The 19,099-nt window shown below is 37.1% G+C and overlaps 1 protein-coding gene across 1 annotated transcript in view; it reads right to left on the bottom strand.

Annotated features, from left to right (window-relative positions):
• Positions 1-19,099, bottom strand: part of SCUBE1 (signal peptide, CUB domain and EGF like domain containing 1) — a 188,325-nt gene that overhangs the window by 150,822 nt on the left and 18,404 nt on the right. Inside the window, exon 3 of the mRNA XM_041464335.1 lies at positions 6,447-6,575. Within this exon, the coding sequence (XP_041320269.1) occupies positions 6,447-6,575 (129 nt within the window). The remainder of the gene's footprint in view (positions 1-6,446; positions 6,576-19,099) is intronic.

Here is a 19,099-nt window from a genome sequence, read left to right as displayed (position 1 = left end):
CAAGATGCAGGCAGCCCAGTAACAAAAGTAAACCCATGTACACAGAAGTTGCATGTAAACATCTAATAGAGAATTGTCTCTAAAAGATTTACATCCCAGCTATCCATATTTTCTCAGCACCTACTCATCAGTCAGCACAAACCGCAGAATAGCAATACGTGTTCTAAAATCTGATTCATGCTACTGTACCACAAAGACTGGATATTTTAAATTGCTGTGATGAATCACAGCTGTTCTTATTAATCTCATGTATAGACCAAACAAAACTGGTAAAATATCTGAAACCAGGAATATGGTAAAAATCAGTCTGCTGAAGAAATATATCAGAAAACAAATTTCTTTGTCACTTAGTCTTGCATATGAAAACCAAAGAACTTAAAAAAATGCTTTCAAGTTTTTCATTCTGCAAGAACACATTTGTCACTACAAGGCAGTCTGCTGTGCAATTTGTAGCATGGATTTGTGTGAATGTGCTCACTGCGGCTTGTCTTGGGAAGGTTCATTAGCTAAATACCAGAAGTTCCCCTCACGTCAAGGCTCTTACTACACCCCAAGGACCTGATCACTGCCTGTCATCTTTTGCAGAAAGGCAGAGGTCACAAGGGTTTAAAACAAGCAGATAAATGTGCTATTAAACCTTGCATTTCAACAGTCCTCATCATATCTATAAATATATATTTTACACATTCCCATTCCCATCTTGTGGCTTGGACCCCTCACACTTAGAACAGCTCCTTGCTACTCAGCTACTGATGTGGGGTCTGGCTTGCTTCTTTTAAGGCATAAACCACCTCCAAGTCCCAAAATCCTGTTCAAGTAAAAGTCTGGAAATGAGTAAGAACTTCAAGATTTAGATTATTAACCTTCTCTAGAAAAATACCATAATTTTACATTTGCTTTAATAAAAAATGAAGAGTTAGAAAAAGAAGGCTATTGGGTGTATTCAGCCTTCCTCCATCTGCCAATGAGCTTGGAATTACTAACCAGGAAAATCTGGAAGACAGTTTATGACTGAATATTATTAGAGGCCCTGCTAATGTGCTAGAGAGGGACAGCACTTAACTAGTTGTCAGCTCACCTAATAGTCTTCTGGAACTAGGAAAGAAGGGCAAGGTAAACCGGAAGATAGACAAGGAAATGAACAATTTTTCAGCTCCTCTTTAAAATATTTTTATGAAACTAAAAACAACTTGGCAAAAGCTGTTTAGTTTTATATTAGAAAGTTTAATGAAAAAAAAAAATCTATTTGAACAGTCGGGAAACATAAAAAAAAATAAACATCAGGAATACCAGCATTTGCTTGGAGTTTAAGCAAGCAACAATTGTGCACAATCCAGCTGTCAGGAGAAGAAGAAAAATACAGCTAATTTAAAAGGAAGACACTGATCTCTTTAATCATACCAGTGATTATGCAACCCTGAGTTATGTGACACTTCTGGACAAGATACATCTGGTAGCTTTAGGAATGATTTCCTACACGTTTGCAACTCCCCTCCCACTTCACACTGATAGTCAGATGAGGCCACAATCCCAAGTCCTAGTGTGTATGTTTGAAGAGCAGGAGAGGAACAGGTAGATTTTAATTTCTAATGGGTTTGGGTTTATTTTGGAAAAAAAAAAAAAAAAACACCAAAAACAAAAACATAGAGCAGTGGAACACTTACTGAAAAATGATTGAATCATATGATGTGATATACATACATTTAAAAGTTGGACTCAATGACCTAAAGGTTAAAGTCAATGATCTTGGAGGGCTTTTCCAACCTAAACTATTCTGTGATTCTATGTATATAGTAATGTTAGTTTTTTCATCTGAGTCAGATAGCAGATTACTACCACCCAGCCAGGAATTAAGCCTGCATGCCAGAGTTAAATCTCTTCTCTCTTAACGTAAGCCAAGAGATTTTAAAGGAGTACTTCAAGACAGGCACTTGGGGTTAGATCTTAACCTCAGACCTTAGAAGAAACGAAACTGTGTGACTTCAAACATGAACTTTAATACTAATTTGAGATCCCAAGGTCTATTTTATAACAGGCATATCAAGGCCTGTGCCTCATCAGCTCCTGGTTTGTCTCGGAAGTTTCTCTTTTAGCTGCAGGCTCCCAAATGCCTGGCTGGAATTGCTGCTTTGCTGCACCTACCAGAGCTGGCAAATCAATACCACTCCTGGAGCAGGTTCAGATGCTCCAGGGAAAGTGCCACCTCTCCTTTCCCACAGGAGTTTCCATGTGACTTAGCCACTTTGTCAAGAGATGCAAAGTACCATCTGACAAGAAACAAATAAAAAGCTCATTTCCATTGTTCAGGCTGGAAAATCAGGCCTTCTGCCCCAAGCATACCTTCAAGGTTGTGGACACAGCCAGGACTTTGCTATTCAATTCACAGCTGACACTGTGTTTGTGTCTGCCACACTGAGTCTGCTCAGCTCATGCAGAGAGCTCCGTGGAACGTATCACACGCTAGGAATTGCATTTCTGTCCTGATTTCTGACCAGAATTTCCCTCTGCTTCCCACGATTTTTTTCCAACAGACAAATAATTAGCTCAATCAGACAAATAATAATTGAAGAACCATAAGCGATATTGAATCATCAAAACCTATTTTTTTAGTTATCTGCAGGAGGTCACACACACAAAAGAATCAATTGAGATATCATATTACAGATGTCCAAACTTAGTAATTGCTATTTTTCTGTAAGAGAAACCAAAGCTATACAGACTATTTGAAATAAAATCAGGGATGCAGAAGGGTAAGGATTCTGTTCCTGCCTATGGTGTAGACATGGAGATACCTTGTGTGAAGACTGAGAAGTAACTTAATCTGTTTGCCTTAGTTAGTAATCTATAAAACAATGAAAAATTTATTTCCTTTCCTTACAGGACTTTCTAAGGACAAATGTACTACTATTTACAAGGTATTAATGCATGTTCCTACAGCAATTAATATCACAGAAAAAGTTATAAATAAAATAAGTATTCGCTGAATACAATATTTTTTTGGCCACACTGCATTGCAACTTTTTTGATGCAACTTTCTAAGAAGAGTTTGCAACCATCTTTAGTATGCTTACTAAAAAGCAGAGGACTTCATAGAACCTATCCTAATCTTTAAAAAAAGGAAGAGTTAGGATGTGTGCAGCCTGGCAGTAATAACTGCTTATACAAAAAAGCAATGCTTATTCCCTATTTAAAAAGTGACTATTACAACTCAGACCTAAGGAGAAAGAAAAAATGAAAAAAAACCCCAACCAACACACAAAAAGGAGAGATGAAAGCAGGTGATGCTATTCTTATTTACATCATCTTATTTACAGGACAGATAAGCATTATAAACCCCCCCAGATTTACATTTCATGTACAAAAAGGGAAACCCTATTTCAAACGTAGGGAAAACCTATTTCAATTTGTATGACACCAAATACTAGTTTTGCATCCACTGAGAAGAATTTAGAACAATTTTTGAGAAAAAACTGCTCAAGGGAGCGCAAAAAAAAAAGTTTATTTTTAGCTAGACAAGGATATATCATCATAGGAAGGAAGGAAGGGAGGGAGGAAGGAAGGGAAGAAGGAAGGAAATGTTAGAGGAAGAACTCAGGAAAAAGCACTTAACTTGTCCACAGCATCTGCTGTAATTGAATACTCCAAGTTTGCTATTTATAAAGAAGATTTTAATAATCTTGCTGTACTGATGCTACTAGAAAGACATTCAGTGAAGATTTATAAAGGAATGTATATTCTGTCAAGAAGAGATGGCTTAAGATCTTGCAGGAACTTCAGTCAAGCAAGATACATAGAAATCCTGATGTCAAACAAGATATGCACAAGTTCTGATGCAATCTTTTTCATTACAAGAAAGGTGAAAATCATTGATACTAATCTTGTGAAGCATTCTCTGTCTCCATAAAATCCATGAAAAATGAGTGGTTCTCAAAAAGCAAGAACAGAATGCAAACCAGTGGACTCACCAAAATTTCAATTCCTTTCAATGCCTAATTTCATCATAGGGAAAAAGAAAATCTTTGGAATAAGCAAACCAATTTCCAAAATGCCATAGAAATCCTAATTTAAATTTGTTTGTGCAAATACAGGGTTTGTTTTTGATTTGAGACCTCACTGCAATTTCTTACTGCATTTACATATTTCTGGTAGCATAAAAGAAGGGAAATAAAGCTGGTAAAGAAGGGAAGGGATTAGAATGTCCCCCTTTTCAAAAACTGATACTCTACTAATGGAAACCACTAGGCTATCACAACAATCTGTATAACTGAAGGGATTAGAATGTCCCCCTTTTCAAAAACTGATACTCTACTAATGGAAACCACTAGGCTGTCACAACAATCTGTATAACTGACAATGCCAGCAACTAGGTGGGATGCAAATAATGGCAGAAAAATGCCATCCAAAAGAAAAAAGTTCTCTCTTTTCTAGCAATGATGTCCCAAATCTGAGTCTGCACACAACAAGCAGCCATAGCAAGACTGGCATGGTCACTGTCACAATTAAAATCTTCAGTCTAAAACCTTACTAAACTCATTCAAAGAAGGAAGAAGGGAGGAAGGGAGGAGGGAATGTGCCTTGATTCCCTTTTCAGTGCCTGTAAGTAAAACCAGATATTTTACTATGACATGCTAAACACCATTCATTAGTTGCAGACACAACCTCCCCATCCATGGTCTCAAAATTAGAAAGACAATTGTGACCTCTTTTAGTGTCCTAAGGCTGTACACTGGGAGAAAGAGAGCTCTTTGCTATTACTTCCAATGTAGTCACCTGTTTGTATTTTTGTTGACCTTTTTTTTTTTTTAATTTATAAAAAAACCAAAACCCACAAAAAATCAAGTGGCTGAATATAAATTAATGAAAATGTAATTAGAAATGTGACTATCTCTGTAGATTTAGCCTCTTCATTTCATGACCAGAGAGCAATAACACAGACAGCAGGTCAAAAAAAAATCCCACAGCTCTCCTCAATGGCTCGTCCTTGATCAGGTCACTCCTTTTGCTGTAAATTTTTCAAAAGGGTTTTTTCCCTACTATAATGGGAGTTGTTTGGACAAAGTTGAAACTAGCAAGCTGTTTGAAACAACACATATGCACAGTTATTTGAATTCCACATACTTGAACTATTTGATTATGTCTGTGTTCTGTTTTAGTAAGAATTTATGAATATTAGAATAAATAGAGTTTTTCTTTATTTTTTAAATTAATGTCTGGCTGCTCTTTGTATAAGAAATACCTCTTGCACCATTAATCATTTCACCACCTCAGGCTGAGGCAAATAAATCTATTTTAGTCTGTTCTATAACAAATGAAATTTGGAAGTTTGAGTCAAACCCCTGTCAATGGTCAGGATATATAATCCATCTGAACAAATATTACTCTGTTTGAAAATAAATGCAGTACAAAATACATCTACTGAAATCCTTCCCTGAAATCCTAGTTCTTTCATAGCTTCAATTAGTGCAGATTGGTGATACTGGACTACAATATTTCTGGTTCGCTGCCTCATTTCTTGAATTTCATTGAAAATGTCTCAGTTTTTACTAAAGTAGAACTGCTGCTGACACAGAAAAATATCCCTTTTACACACTGTTTTATAAACATCACCTTGAAATTAACTTAGACTGTACCAAAATGTAGTCATTGCATTTATACTGGGAATAGTGAGAAAGAGTCTCTAAGCAAAACATGACCAACAAGTAAGCAGCTATGGGAAACTGCACATAGCAGTATAAGTTCATTTCCAGGCAACAGGGTGAAGAATTTCATAATAAGTATACCTATGTAGCTTCTAGGACAAACCCAACCTATTTGAATCAGAACAATGGCCATGAATCAAAAATACAGATCCCCAAATCCTCAGACTGCTGAAGCAATGAAGATCCAGCACTGGGCTTTGCACAGTCAGTGGACACTGTCCCTCCAGTTATTAGAGATTAGTGTTTCTTCTGCCCTGTTTCATTGTCCAAGTATTCTTTCCTGGCTTACTTGTACTTCTAACATTCTGTACTTTATGTTCATACACCATATCCCAGAACTGTACTGCCTGAAAAGAGAAGAAAGGGGAGGGAAAGCTCTAAAGATACAACTGGGATTACAAAAGTTGGAAAAAACAGACAAAATATATCTCAGTATATTTAATATATTTAATAGATTACTTTTCTTAAAGAAGAAGTCCAAGCATCTAGCACAGGCTCTGGGCATCAGGATTTTCCTCAGCAATACTAAACATGGGCATTCTGCTTTAAGCATGTCAAGATTAAGAGTGACAGCTGGAAGGGTCTGACCTAAATCACGCTGGGGCAACACACAGGTTTGAATGTATTTATTGTCACCTGGATCAAGTCTTCACTGAAGACGTGCCAGATGATAAAACGTAGAAAACAGATCAGGCCTTCTTGCCACAGCCATGAAACAAAAGTTTTTTGCCAGCATTCACCACTTACCAAGACAGTTGTGGCCATCGTGGGCTAACATGAATCCATCATAGCACGTACACCTGTAGTTGCCTGGAATGTTGATACACTCATGGACACAACCCCCATTGTAGAAGTCATTTTCACACTCATCAATATCTAAAACACAAAAGGAGGGGGGAAAAAAGTTTTTTTAAAAAGAGAATTCTAACAATACAGAAAAATTTCTCCAACTGAGCTTGTTTTTTGATATATGCACATCCCTAATTTTTCTTTTAGGCTGATTTTGCCTACTTCAACACATGGTTAGGGACTGAATATATAAGGTCATATTTGTCTGAAAAGCAGCAAGCCAATGTACAGAACACTCTTTCACAAAATAATTGGAGTATCATCACAGTAAACAATGATATGTTGTCAAAAATAAAAAATGGAATCCTTGATTTTGGAGCACTTTATATTTAAAATGTAGTTTTTATTTTCTGGCTTCAAAAAAATCAAGCAGAGAATGAATGAAACCTTTGACTTGTAACAACTATGTGAAGCATCCTATTAATATGGCATGAGACAAAAGTATGCCTTTTATAACAAATAAATTATAATCTTCTGTATTAATCCACATACAACCACAACCACAAAAATTTCAGTATTTTCTTCTCAGAAGATGTGATAGTGTTGTTTGGGTTTTTTTTTTTTTTTTTTCACACTGACCTGTATCTTAAAGAGGATCATAAAAGATGAGAGATGGATTCTGCTTCAATTACAAACAATCCTGTCATGATCTTCCCTCCCTCATACAAAAAAAAATCACTAATTCTAGAAAATGCAAACTGTCTTCTTTTTACAAACTGTATTTTGGTCCATACACGGAACATCAGTATCACAGTCACTCTTGTGAATAATTAAGTGGTGCACATCAACCAACTAAAAATATATAAATAACTAAAGATAGCCTCATGGCTTGATAAGTATCAGGTCTAAATTTGTGGTGTGCTAGACCAAACACCCAAAGTTAGGCAGTGCATGATAAACAGATAAAGTTATCCTTTTAGAAAGCACCTGTTAGAATATCAGAGTTACCCCAGCATTACATTTCAAATGTGCCTTCCATTGCAGAGGTGATTGACATTTTTCTGAATTAGGTTCATGTTCACACAAATCTTCTGTCTTTTTTTCCCCTTTTAAAAGCACTCCATGAAAAGCTCTTGCTACCTGGTACCACACCCAGATGCAATCCAAAGAGTACAAGGCGGTTTGGGCAAAATCAGACTCCTCTGAAGAACCACCTCAGACTCAGCCACTCAGTGTCTTCACCACTTCTGGTCCTTGGATTGAGGATGGCTGGGTTTGTCCCTCCTCACACAATCTGTGAGAGCAGGGACAGGCTTTTCCCAGGTTCTGTTGCAAGTCTTCTTCTCCCTCATGTTGGCCTCTCCCAAAAATCTACCTTAAATTCAGAATTTTCCAAGTCTCCATCCACCTGCCTTCGATAGCTGTGAAGACCCCCTTGTACAACCTCCTCAGCAGCTTGAAAAGGTAATGACAGGCTTGGCTTTATCTGCAAAACCAGCTGGCTATTTTGTAACTCAGCATTTGGCACCATAGCAATATCAGAAATAGGAAGCTGGAGAAATGATCTTCCAAACCAAAATACACCCTGCTGCTTAAAGGTAAATTTCCTAGTCTTTAAGACACTGCTCTTTTTCAGAAGGTTCTTATTCTTTACTAACAATTTCCATCAATTAGTTGTACAAGTGCCCACTCAGCACAGCCTGCAGTTGTGCTCTACCTTCCAAGTCCAGTATGAGAGCAAAAAGAGAAATCTGTGATTTTTCTTGAAAACAAGAACCAGCAAGTCAAGTGCTCATTCCAAACAACCTACAATGCAGTCTCTGAGAAGCTGCTCTCATTAGGCCACAGTTCCATGTGCATATTCCCAAAATATTACAGTCTAGTTTCCACTCAGCAGAAATTTGCAGCTTCCACAACTATTCATGAATATTTCCAGAAACTTCCTGTTGTTCTTTACAGGCTACAGGGACAAAAAGAGAACTCTACAGCAATGCCGTGTTTTAACAGGCCCAGCCAATACTCAAAAAGCATCTAACAGGATTTTGATGTCAGGTGTCTCAGGTGTTCCCCTCAGGACACTCAGAAAAAATGGCATCTTCATTTCAAGGTTTGTTCTTAACTTTTATTCAGCAATGAGTCTTTTCAGAAGAGGAAATTCAGAAGAAGCTGTTACCACCTGTTATGTTCCTCAGCATCAGACTGCCAAGGGTTGAGCAATTAATTCAATTTTTTTTCCAAACAATGAATCAAACAGTACTATTTGTTTAAATAAGCAGTGGGAGAGCCTTCAAAAGGGCCAAAAAATACCAAAGAAATGTGAAGCCTTTTGAATGACTGCCCCTTATATAATACTTATTTCTAAAAAGCTGTACTGCGATTAGCAGCACAAAGTGATGATGCAATACAAATACTCAAGTTATGGAAAAGGTAATGCTACAGATACAGAAACCACAAAAATAGCAAAAGAAACAGATTCTTTTTATCTCATTCTCTTAGGAGCTCAAGTCACAATTAATATTGCAAAAGGATTAGAATATTATTTCTCCCTTTTGCACCTCAATAGCTGTATAAAACTAGAAGTGGAACCAAACATTCTAACTTCTTTTCAGAGCCACGTTGTGGGGTTTTTTGTGTTTCCTCCCTCCAAAACCCAAATAACTACTAAAAATTTCACCTGGCAGGCTGATTGGAATTTCTATCTCCAGTACGGCTAGCAAAAAACCAAGGAGCTAAGACTGGTGTATTTACATTTCCAAAAAAAACAAAGCAAAAACACACCAAAAAACTCCCAGCCCCTCTCTTCCCCCACTAACAACCCAAACAAACAAACCAAAAAAACCCAACCAAACAAGAAAACCTCACAAAAACATGCATAAGGCCTACAAAGTCCAAATGTTGAACATTTTTGAAGCTCCAACTGCCAAGAGAAATGCAAGCAATGTGATGACCACTCCTCTTTTACCTGGAGGAAGACATTCTTTAAAGAATGCCTCACAGTGCAACAACTGTAATTTATGGACAGAATGCTACATCTGACATGCCAGAATACAGCTTCCTTAGTAAGCTTCACGTAGAGTAAAAGTAATAGGAGTACATTCAATCACATAAAACCTGCAGCCTTGCTCTTCATTTTGTCTATTATAAGTCTCAAAATTTGCAGGGGCCATCTGTGTTCATTTGCTTTTGGGTAGGTCATATCCTATAATTCTTTTTTCCCTATAATTGATAGAATTGGGTGTTAATCAAAATCTCAACTCTAAACACCTCTGAGAAATCAAGCTTTCCCTGCTAGTTTTGTAGCTTCAACTATCCTAAACATTTTTAGCATTTGGTCTCTTAATATTTTCTTTCATTATGAAGGAATTACCATAACAAAAACAAAAAACAAAACCAAGAGGAAAAAAATAAATGTAGGTATTCAACCATGAAATTGTGATGAATGTAGGTGCATCTACTAATGAATTTGCAAGGTTTCTCAAAGGGAAACCTGAAGTTTCATCTACACTAGCAAAATACTTAGAAAGTTTTCAATTGCTTAAATTCCAGCTGTTCAGATGGGAAACTCTCAGGGCGTTTAGTGAAGAAATCGCCTTAAAAGAGAATTGTGGTATTTCCACTCCAAGAGAAATTAAATTCATGAGGTACTACAGTGGCAGGAATTGTGGGAGTTTCAGACAAGAATTAAATGCACCAAAATGATTAAGAAGGTGTAGAGACATTTTTAGTACTGACACAATCTGCCAAGAACCCATTTGAGTTTAGTGTATTCAAAAAAGACAGCAACTCCCAATCCCAAGGCTGGATGTAAAGACATCCTCAGATGCTGGCAAAATAATTTTGATCATCTCTTTCTGGAACTGGTTGAGAAAAATCTCAAAAATCCACTGCTTGTTTCAAAAGTTTTAAAGTAAAAAATTATGAGGAAAAAAGAGGTAAAAAGAAACTTGCTTATGTGGGTGTACTAGTGACTGTAGTGGTTCAGCTATTTATCAAGGTGAAAGAGTCTTGGAAACTCCATCCTAATTCTTTCTGGAAAGCAGAGGTGAATCTTTTTGTTACCATCTGGAAATAACTCTTTGAGCACATCCCTAGGGAACACAGCATGCTCTGCTACTGCCCTCCTCAAGGAGCAGTGGTGTTACTTAAAGAACACCCACTCTATAAGACTGTAGTTATTATGCAATGCAAGCATCTAAGAACTTCTAAAAATACTCTAGACAAGTATCTGAGAAAATCTGAGGGAGTGTTACCATGAGGATGTGCTGTAATTTACAGTCCTTATATTTCAGTTATAGGAAGATAATTTGAATTTAAGTAACCTGATTCTTTTTAGTTTGATGGGACTTTTATTTCTCTTATACATAATTGGGTTGATTCTTCTTTCATTATTAGAGGTGAAATTGACCCTGCCCCAGGTTTTGTTTAATTTGTGTATTCTGCCACGAAGAGATGGAACTCTCATAAGCCTCACAATGCCACCCTGCAGAGAAGCATCTCTTCCAGAAGCACATACAACTATGAAATGTTCAAAATAAAACAAGAATCAAGCTCTTCTGCTTCCCATATAACAGTATTTCAGCTTTCTGTTACCACAGAGAATAGAAGACTCATCAGCATGCATGATAACTAATGTCCACAAGACAAACCAAACTGTAAAACAATGAGGAAGTTGCAAAATGCCTGGTTCCCATTTTGTCTAAACATTTTCAGCATTGTCATGAATTGACTGAGTGCTAATCATCTTTTCCAAGCAGTAACCAGCTCTCCTAGAAGGTGGCACAGAATTTATGCCAACAAAGTAAAAAGTCTATCTCCAGAAAAATTCATTCCCACTCTTCATTGCATCACTTGCAATTAGTTAAGTTCCTGAATGTCCAAAAATGTGTATTTCAACACATGCAACAAACTTTGTCAGCACAGCTACAGATCATCATGGGCACAGCTACTGAAATCAAAGCAAATGCCTGCATGGATTTGATGAATTTTGGATGAGTGTCACAGCTAAACTGTCACAAGAAGCCTTATGGCTATTAACATGCGAAAGGAAGAGTGACTGAGGCCTGGAAGTCAATGAGCCAAATTCAGTGTTTAGCATTGAATTCCACAGATTTCTGTAGAAAATGGGAAAGCGTACATTGACACAATTTTTATCTTGGCATCTGTCAAGGCCACAGATCCCAACACTTACAATGCAGCAGAAGATGTTCAAAATAGGCGTGGGATTGAATAAACTCTGTGTCCATTTAAAAGTATTTATTGCCTAGCAATATAAGGCTAACTTAGTAAACAAAAACTTGAATTGACTTTGAAAGGAGTCATTTATGTGCTTGAACATTTTAAAATAAATAGCCAAAGAAATCTGTCTGACCACATCAACTTCTAATTTACAGAAGCACAAACAAAAGTGATTGTGCAGGTATATTATGCAGATGTAGAATATCTCGTAAAGAAGCTGGATCCATTAAATAGCTAGAAAAAGAAATATTAAAATCTTTGTAAGTACATCTTGATGCCTGAAGCCATGTATTTCTTCAGTATCTAAAGAAAGAAAATGTTGATATTCATCTTCCTTTATCTAATTGCTTTAAACAAAATACAGCCAAAAAGGCACTGTGGAGTAAAAAACATTGCCCTTACAAACTTGACAGGAAAGAAACTGTGTTTTACCTTCTTGCTTGAAGAGGGGTTGCTGCTAGCCACTACAGAGGGTAAAGCACACCAGATATGCAAAATTCTCTTTTATGAGATGTCTTCTGCTAAAAAAATGTCCTCCTACAGTTCTGCAACAGCAGCATCTTGCCTACTTTCCCACAACTCTTATTGCAGCAAAGAACACTGCAAGACACTGGAGCCCATATTTCCATGTGGTAGTATTTTTCACTTTTATGGCTTCTCTACTAAGAGCTTTCAAAAAATGTTATTGATTCTTTATCGAGTTTAGGTCATTGTTCCTCCTAGGGCTAATGCACTATCCTCATATTCACAGAAAAACACAGGAAAGAAGGCCCACGCCTAGGTTCTAAATCCTACACAATTAAGAAGATTTACAGTGCAGAACTGTCTTTCTCACTGCATAGCTTCATGCAAGCTTGATCTCAGATGCTTATGAAAGAAAGTAACCTTGTAAAATCCAAAGATAAAACAGCCTGAGATGAAAACCCAATCCTACAAGTATTGCCACTGGCTTAGTGAAGCCAGGAAGACATATTTTCTGGGATTCACAGTAGAGAGATATGTGAGACAGGATCAGCACTGAAATTTTTTGTTCCCATTTCCAATTCAGAACAAACAGCAGAGTAGCACTGATACCGCTACTTTAAAGAAAACAGGCAGAAGCGAAGTTACTGCACACTGGCAAGAATTACAAACAAGTTCAAGTCCTGGATCACAGTCAGATCGTTATCTTATTCTTTGTCAAAACTGGGTTCGAGACTGCAAAAGCCATGAAAATAAGTAAAAATTACATGGGAATATTTATATATTTATATATTTATATATATATTCTTTGGCAGAGTCTACATTTAATACACATTCAGTAGATATACATCACACTCTGGACAACCTGAACCTAAGGCATTTGTATTTCCCATATCAAGTTGCACTTTCCTTAAGAAGGGAACCAGTTCCAGTTCTAAAGGTCAGGATAAAAGCTCAAACATAGGTTAAAGACTATTCTGGTAAAGTGCAGGTGAAATCTGCCAAAGTTCAGCTCTCAGGGAAACACTCAACCTAAGCAATATTACTAAACATATTGGATTCTTACAAAGAGTTTAGCATCAGCACATTTCCACACATTTCAAGTCTGCTCTACTCTTAAAATTTGCAAAATATGACAAAAGTATGAAGAATTGGGTGGAAAAATGTGATCAATTATCAATTTCACTAAATCTGACCTGATGAAATAGGATTTCCATCTGTTTTGTGGCATCAGAATTCAGCATCTACTCTAAGTCCCAAATTTTATGAAAAAATACTGGCATACTAAGACTCTTTCAATATTTCTACTCCAAAAAAACCCCTTTACCTCCAGAGAAAAGTCCATTTTTGAAAATCTCTTTCCACAAAAAGCCTGTTAAATCACTTTTTCTATAAAACAAATTATTTGTTACATCTGGTCCTTCCTGCAATACTTTATTTTTTTGACTCATAAATGTTAACATCTTTATTCTTTAGATGCTGTGACCTTGTAAATGTTACCATCTAATGAATCAGAGGAACACAGAGTGCAGTTTTTACAGCTTTCAAGTTGCTATGATGTTTTCAAGACGCTTGTGCCAAAGAAAACTGTAAAATTTGATAGCCATTAGGGCTTCTCTAAGAGGCAAGGTCAAGGGTGGGCAGGCTGGGAACAGGGTAAATTCAGAAAGAGCAGCCGGATGTTTCTTAGTGGAGAAGGAAAAAGAACAGGTACAATATGTTGTATAACACGAGGTTTTTTCAGTGTAAATCCCTCAAGAGCCTTTCCACTATGGGTAGTGCCTCTCCCATGTTTTTCCCATTAGTGCATCCACAAAGAAAAAAAAAAAAAAATCAATTTTACAACTTCCTTCAAAAATGTCACAAGCCCCTATTTCCCAGTATTAAACTGGCAATAAAATGAAAAGGCCATGCCAGTTTAGTGGACATGATTTGGATACAATCTGTGGTATTGTTGTGCTGCTTTTCTGGAAGCCATTTTATCTAGTTTCCAGAAACTAGATAAACAGTTTTGTTTCCTTTCCTTCTGTGATGGCTAAACACAAAGTTCATCATGCTTTATCTCTTGCTCAAGTATTGTCTGAAAGAAGTGGGGAGAAATGGAATGCAAACCAAACCATGTAAAGGTATGTCCTGCTGGTTAAACAACACACACATTTTTAAAGTGTGAACAGTTTCAGATTTAGAACTCTCTTGCCTAAAAGCATTTAGGATATGTCTGAAAGACAGATGAGATATCACATTTATCACTGCCTGTAGATATGACTTTTTAAAATTTAGTATTATTTTAATATTGTTTAATAAATTTTTCCCTAACCACAATTATTAACTTATAATTTAAAAGAAAGCACAGAGACAGCTATTAATGATCCCTATTTTGTCCTGCGTCTGTAATTTTTTTTTCCTATGAATCAAATTTTCAAGCCACATAGAGTAAAGGTGGCCTTACAGGAGTCACCCTCACTGGTTGGGGAAAACCAGCTTTCAGACATGAGGCCTTCTCTAAGGAGGAGATGAAGTAAGTGAACTGTTTTTATCAGCTATAGAAAACGTAGATGTGCTTAGCACTTGCTACTTTTCAAGTTTTAGTTAATGATCTTCAAATATTGTGCATCATACAAAGAGAATTAAAGAGTCACATTTAAAGACACAAGTGATTGGAGAGTATCAAGCACCCAGTGCAGTAAGCTGACTTCAGCTGACTTAGCTAATACATTGGTAAAAGAAACAAGGCAATAGATTATGAAAATGCAAAAGTTCTGCAGTAGCTGAATGATTATATCTCACATTTTTGGTGAATAACCATCCCATTCTTCATTCATCAATAAGAAATATGGTGTCTGGAGACTCCCTTCCTTATATTTTTCTTAAATTCACCTTCCCTTCCTCCATTTCCTGTCACTGTTCTGTTTCCTGCACATTTCCCTCATTTAAACTCTGAGTTCGAAGAGTGGAAAGAACATTTTTAGTGGCTGGACGATATGCCAATCAAAGTGACAACAGACACAAGAACCTACTCCTTTGATTCCTTCTCTGAGAATGCCTGAAGTTCAAGGCAGGTATTCCTGGCTCAGTCCACATGTACCTTGCCACTGGAAAGTTATCACTGAAGTACAGTGAAGTAAGAAATATGCAAAAATATTAGAGAAAAGGTAATTTACAAACTGAAAGCTGAGGCTCTGCACGTATTTGGTGTCACTTGCCAGCCACCTACATACTCTTTATGGTGGCATACATAACACCCCAGCAGCAGGAATGGGGAGGAGATCAAACAAGTGGTATGGAACACTCTTCACTTAGCACTTTACAGAGTTTCTGAGTGCTTAATTGGCAAGTCTTCCTACTGCATTAACATTGGAGTTTTACAGAGCTTTTTACCTACAGTACCTTTTGCATGCCTGAAACCTTTGGAGAGCCAGAATCATTAATGGGAAAAAAATAATTAAGCAGAGTACTTTCCCTAGGGAATATTTTATGTTCTACTAATGTATCTGAGCATTACCCCTATGTGACATTTGTCATCTTGACTAGCACAATGGAAACTTATTTGGGCCCATTCCAGCTTCATTTATAGTAAATAGATTTTTTTTTTTTTTCCTAGATAAACCCAAAATTATTGTAATGCTGCATTCAGCATCTTGAACCCTTGATTAGAGCTTGGAGCAGCCTGACATTTTTCTGAATTGATATTTAAACAGATTGTCTGCAAGTGCTTTGAAGCTCAAGTGAGATACCCAAATAAAGACCGATACCTGCAGAGTATGTAACAGTTTTAGAGTCTGTCTTTATTTAGTAGCTGCCATGCCCAACAAGCTCAAGCAGAGAGGTTTCCTGTTCGCAAGCTGTTATGAATGTGAAACATGACATTTTACAGCATTTTTTCTCACCACTTCTAAATCACAGCCATTTGCACCCCAATTCCCTCTTTTAATATAATGGGAAATGTTTGATTCTACAGCAAATCTTCAAAGTTCTTGGCCATCTCATGGGAGAGTATTTCTGTACTGACACTGCTGGTGTGCGTGTGTATGCATCCTAATGATAATTATTTCAGTAAGTCACGGCAGGAGGTTGTTCCTAGATCTTTAAATTCAAATACGCACCTATCAATTTTGAGAAGAATGTTTCAAGTAGGAATTAGCTCATTGATACAGATATAATTCACCTACTTTTTTTCCCAGACTCTGCAGGCATCTCATTCTCAGATTGTTTATCCCCAACCTTACTTGCATTTCATTTCTAAATGTCTGTCCACTGATAAAGGGAAAAAAATTCCAGCCTTCAATTCTGAATTAAATTTCTTTATTACCTATCAGTGAATGGATATTAACTTTTTTTATTTGGCCCTTCATGTAGGGGAACAGAAGGCTGCTCCTTGCCCATTTCAGAACGAGTCAGTGGCAGATTGTGCACTGCCAAATGGAAGATTTCTTGGTATCATAGAGCACATGCCTCCTTAGTCCCTGGCAGTCAGTTTCAGTCTGAAAAAGCCAAGACCACAAAAAGCACGGGAGGCTGCAGAGCAGAGGTTTTCAACCTTCCTGGATACAAGGAACTAGTATGTTTTCCAGCAGAAGTAGAAACACTCCTTTAGCAAATTTTCATCTTCTGACAGCAGGTTTACCTTTTCAAACTGTTTTCCCCACCTGTACTTTAGCAGTACTCCTTGGGCTACTGCAGACTCCTGGCTGAAAACTACTCTGCTGTGCTGGTTAACCACTTGGGGAATATAATGTGATTTATACCATGCAAGATTTGTAAAATACAGGGCTTCCTGTCATCCTGTATCACTTGGTCAAATCTCTGTGCAAGATGCATATCAGATATTAATTTTGCCAGCCTACAAAACCTGGCAGGACAGTCCCACACAAGTAATCTGTCTGTGAGCAGAGCAGCTCTACCTTACACTGCTGGTATGCCCTGCAATGAGGGAATCACCAGTTCAGGGCTGCCTTTCATTTCAACATTTACTGAAGTTGTGTGGATACTTCTAAATATGATCCACAGGGAAACCATGAACTTGTGTTCCCTGCCAGACCCAATACTTATGAAGCTCCAGAAACCAACACTGCCCCCTATTTTGCCACCTGTTCCCTGAGTACAGACAAATTCATACCATTCCCAATCAACATCCTTGATGATCTGAAGGCCTCTCAGCATTTTGGTTTGCAGACAATAGTAAACCCACAAGGAGTGTCACTCTCAGTCATCCACAAGGATAAAGGCTGTAACTCCTCACCCATTAAACTGCAGCTGGCTGGGTGGTAATTTGGTTCATCAAAACACAAATCTTTCTTTGGTTTAGAATCATTATGCTTGGTTTTGCTGTAAATAGTTTTCCTACCTAGAGAAGCTTTCATCTGGTCTAGCAGGGTGTAAATAATGGTAAAAAGGTTGTAACACACCTGAAACGTGTGAAATGCTGAAATGCTCTGAAAAATTAGAGTATTGCTCATTCAGTAAAACTCAATGAAAAAGAAGTCCCTTACACTCATGGTAATTAAGACTCCAAAGTACCTCTGGTAAGAGTAATCTATTAATACTAGCACATTGCCTGATTTCCAATATTAATAATTTCACATTACATTTCTTTTTATCTAGGAGATAGTACTGAGAATTTCTTACTTTTTTTATCTTTTCTATGGTGTTAAGAAGCTGTTTCTTAAAAAATATTTCAGTGCTCCAGCTTAGATATAGATGAATGATTTGTATTTAGTTTAAGTTTTCAGGAGAGTGGTGTTAATTTTGCCCAGGAGTCTATTGCAGAGCTGTGGGTATTTTTAGGAAATAAACAGTAAAATTAGTTGAGATGGCCCTACACTAAGCCATTTACATGGCTCATTTATGTACTTGATAAATTCACTTCAAAAAATCTGAGAAGACTAAACTGAATAGAAATAATCAAATATTTACAATACCTTTTTTTAAAAAAATCTGAAATAGTCTTGCAAAAAAGCTTACACTCATTTTTGTCCACCATCTTTCAGTTCTGTGCATCATCGAGAAGGTACAGAAGTTACTAGGCTACAAATTTTGTTACTATTCAAGAGTTTAAGATGATCAAGTCACTTTTTGTTCTTGTAATGAAAATTTAGGCTTGTTACAGATTTGTGTTTTAGCATCTCACTTCCATTAAGTTAAACCTTACTAAACCTGTGATAATGATGATGATACCCTAAATGTGAGCACACAAAAGAACTGCCTGAAACATTTCACAGCTCTAAAAGCTTTCTCCATCAGGACTGTACCATCACAAAATATGGAGCTATTTTCAAGATGCTAAAACAGTTGGCAATATTGCTGCACAACTCAGAATTCTGGCACAGCCTCTCTCAGCTTCTTAACAACAATTCTGTCTCCACAGTGTGTAAAGTACCTGCCACACAGTTTTGCTTGGATGTACGGACTGAATGTTTTCCATTTTTTTTGAAAGCATGGACCTGGCCAGTATCAAAAAGAAGCCCTAGATGTTGCTGTAGTTGATGAATGTGAAAGTGTTTTATTCTCAAACAAATACCACATTTATGCAATTTTTTGGTTCCAGCTATTTTTATTCCTGAAACAGAGAACCCAACCCTACTGATACATGCTGACAGTTCTAAAACTTTATTCACAAAGAGAGTTCATCAGTTTTGATGTAGGCTCTCCTCAGTCTTTGAAAAGGCCATGCAGAAATTAAGTCTTGTGAACCAGAGCCCTATTTATCACCAGAGACAAATAATCACAGAGAAAATTTAATAAACAATGGTAAGCAGCCTTGGTTTTTGACCTGTGGATGTGCAGCCATTGTCCAACAGGGACATAAATGTACAGATAATGAACAGTAGCAGGCAACCCACTGGCTTTTCCATCTTCATTACCCTTTCCAGACTCTCAAAACATTTCCTGGACTGTTTGGCAACTAGAAAAGAAAG

This window comes from Pyrgilauda ruficollis, unplaced genomic scaffold (genome assembly GCF_017590135.1).
Source record: "Pyrgilauda ruficollis isolate IOZ18807 unplaced genomic scaffold, ASM1759013v1 scaffold179, whole genome shotgun sequence".
Classification (NCBI taxonomy): Eukaryota; Metazoa; Chordata; class Aves; order Passeriformes; family Passeridae; genus Pyrgilauda; species Pyrgilauda ruficollis.
The sequence above is the reverse complement of the archived record's forward strand: the minus strand, read 5'-3'. Positions and strand labels throughout refer to the sequence as shown.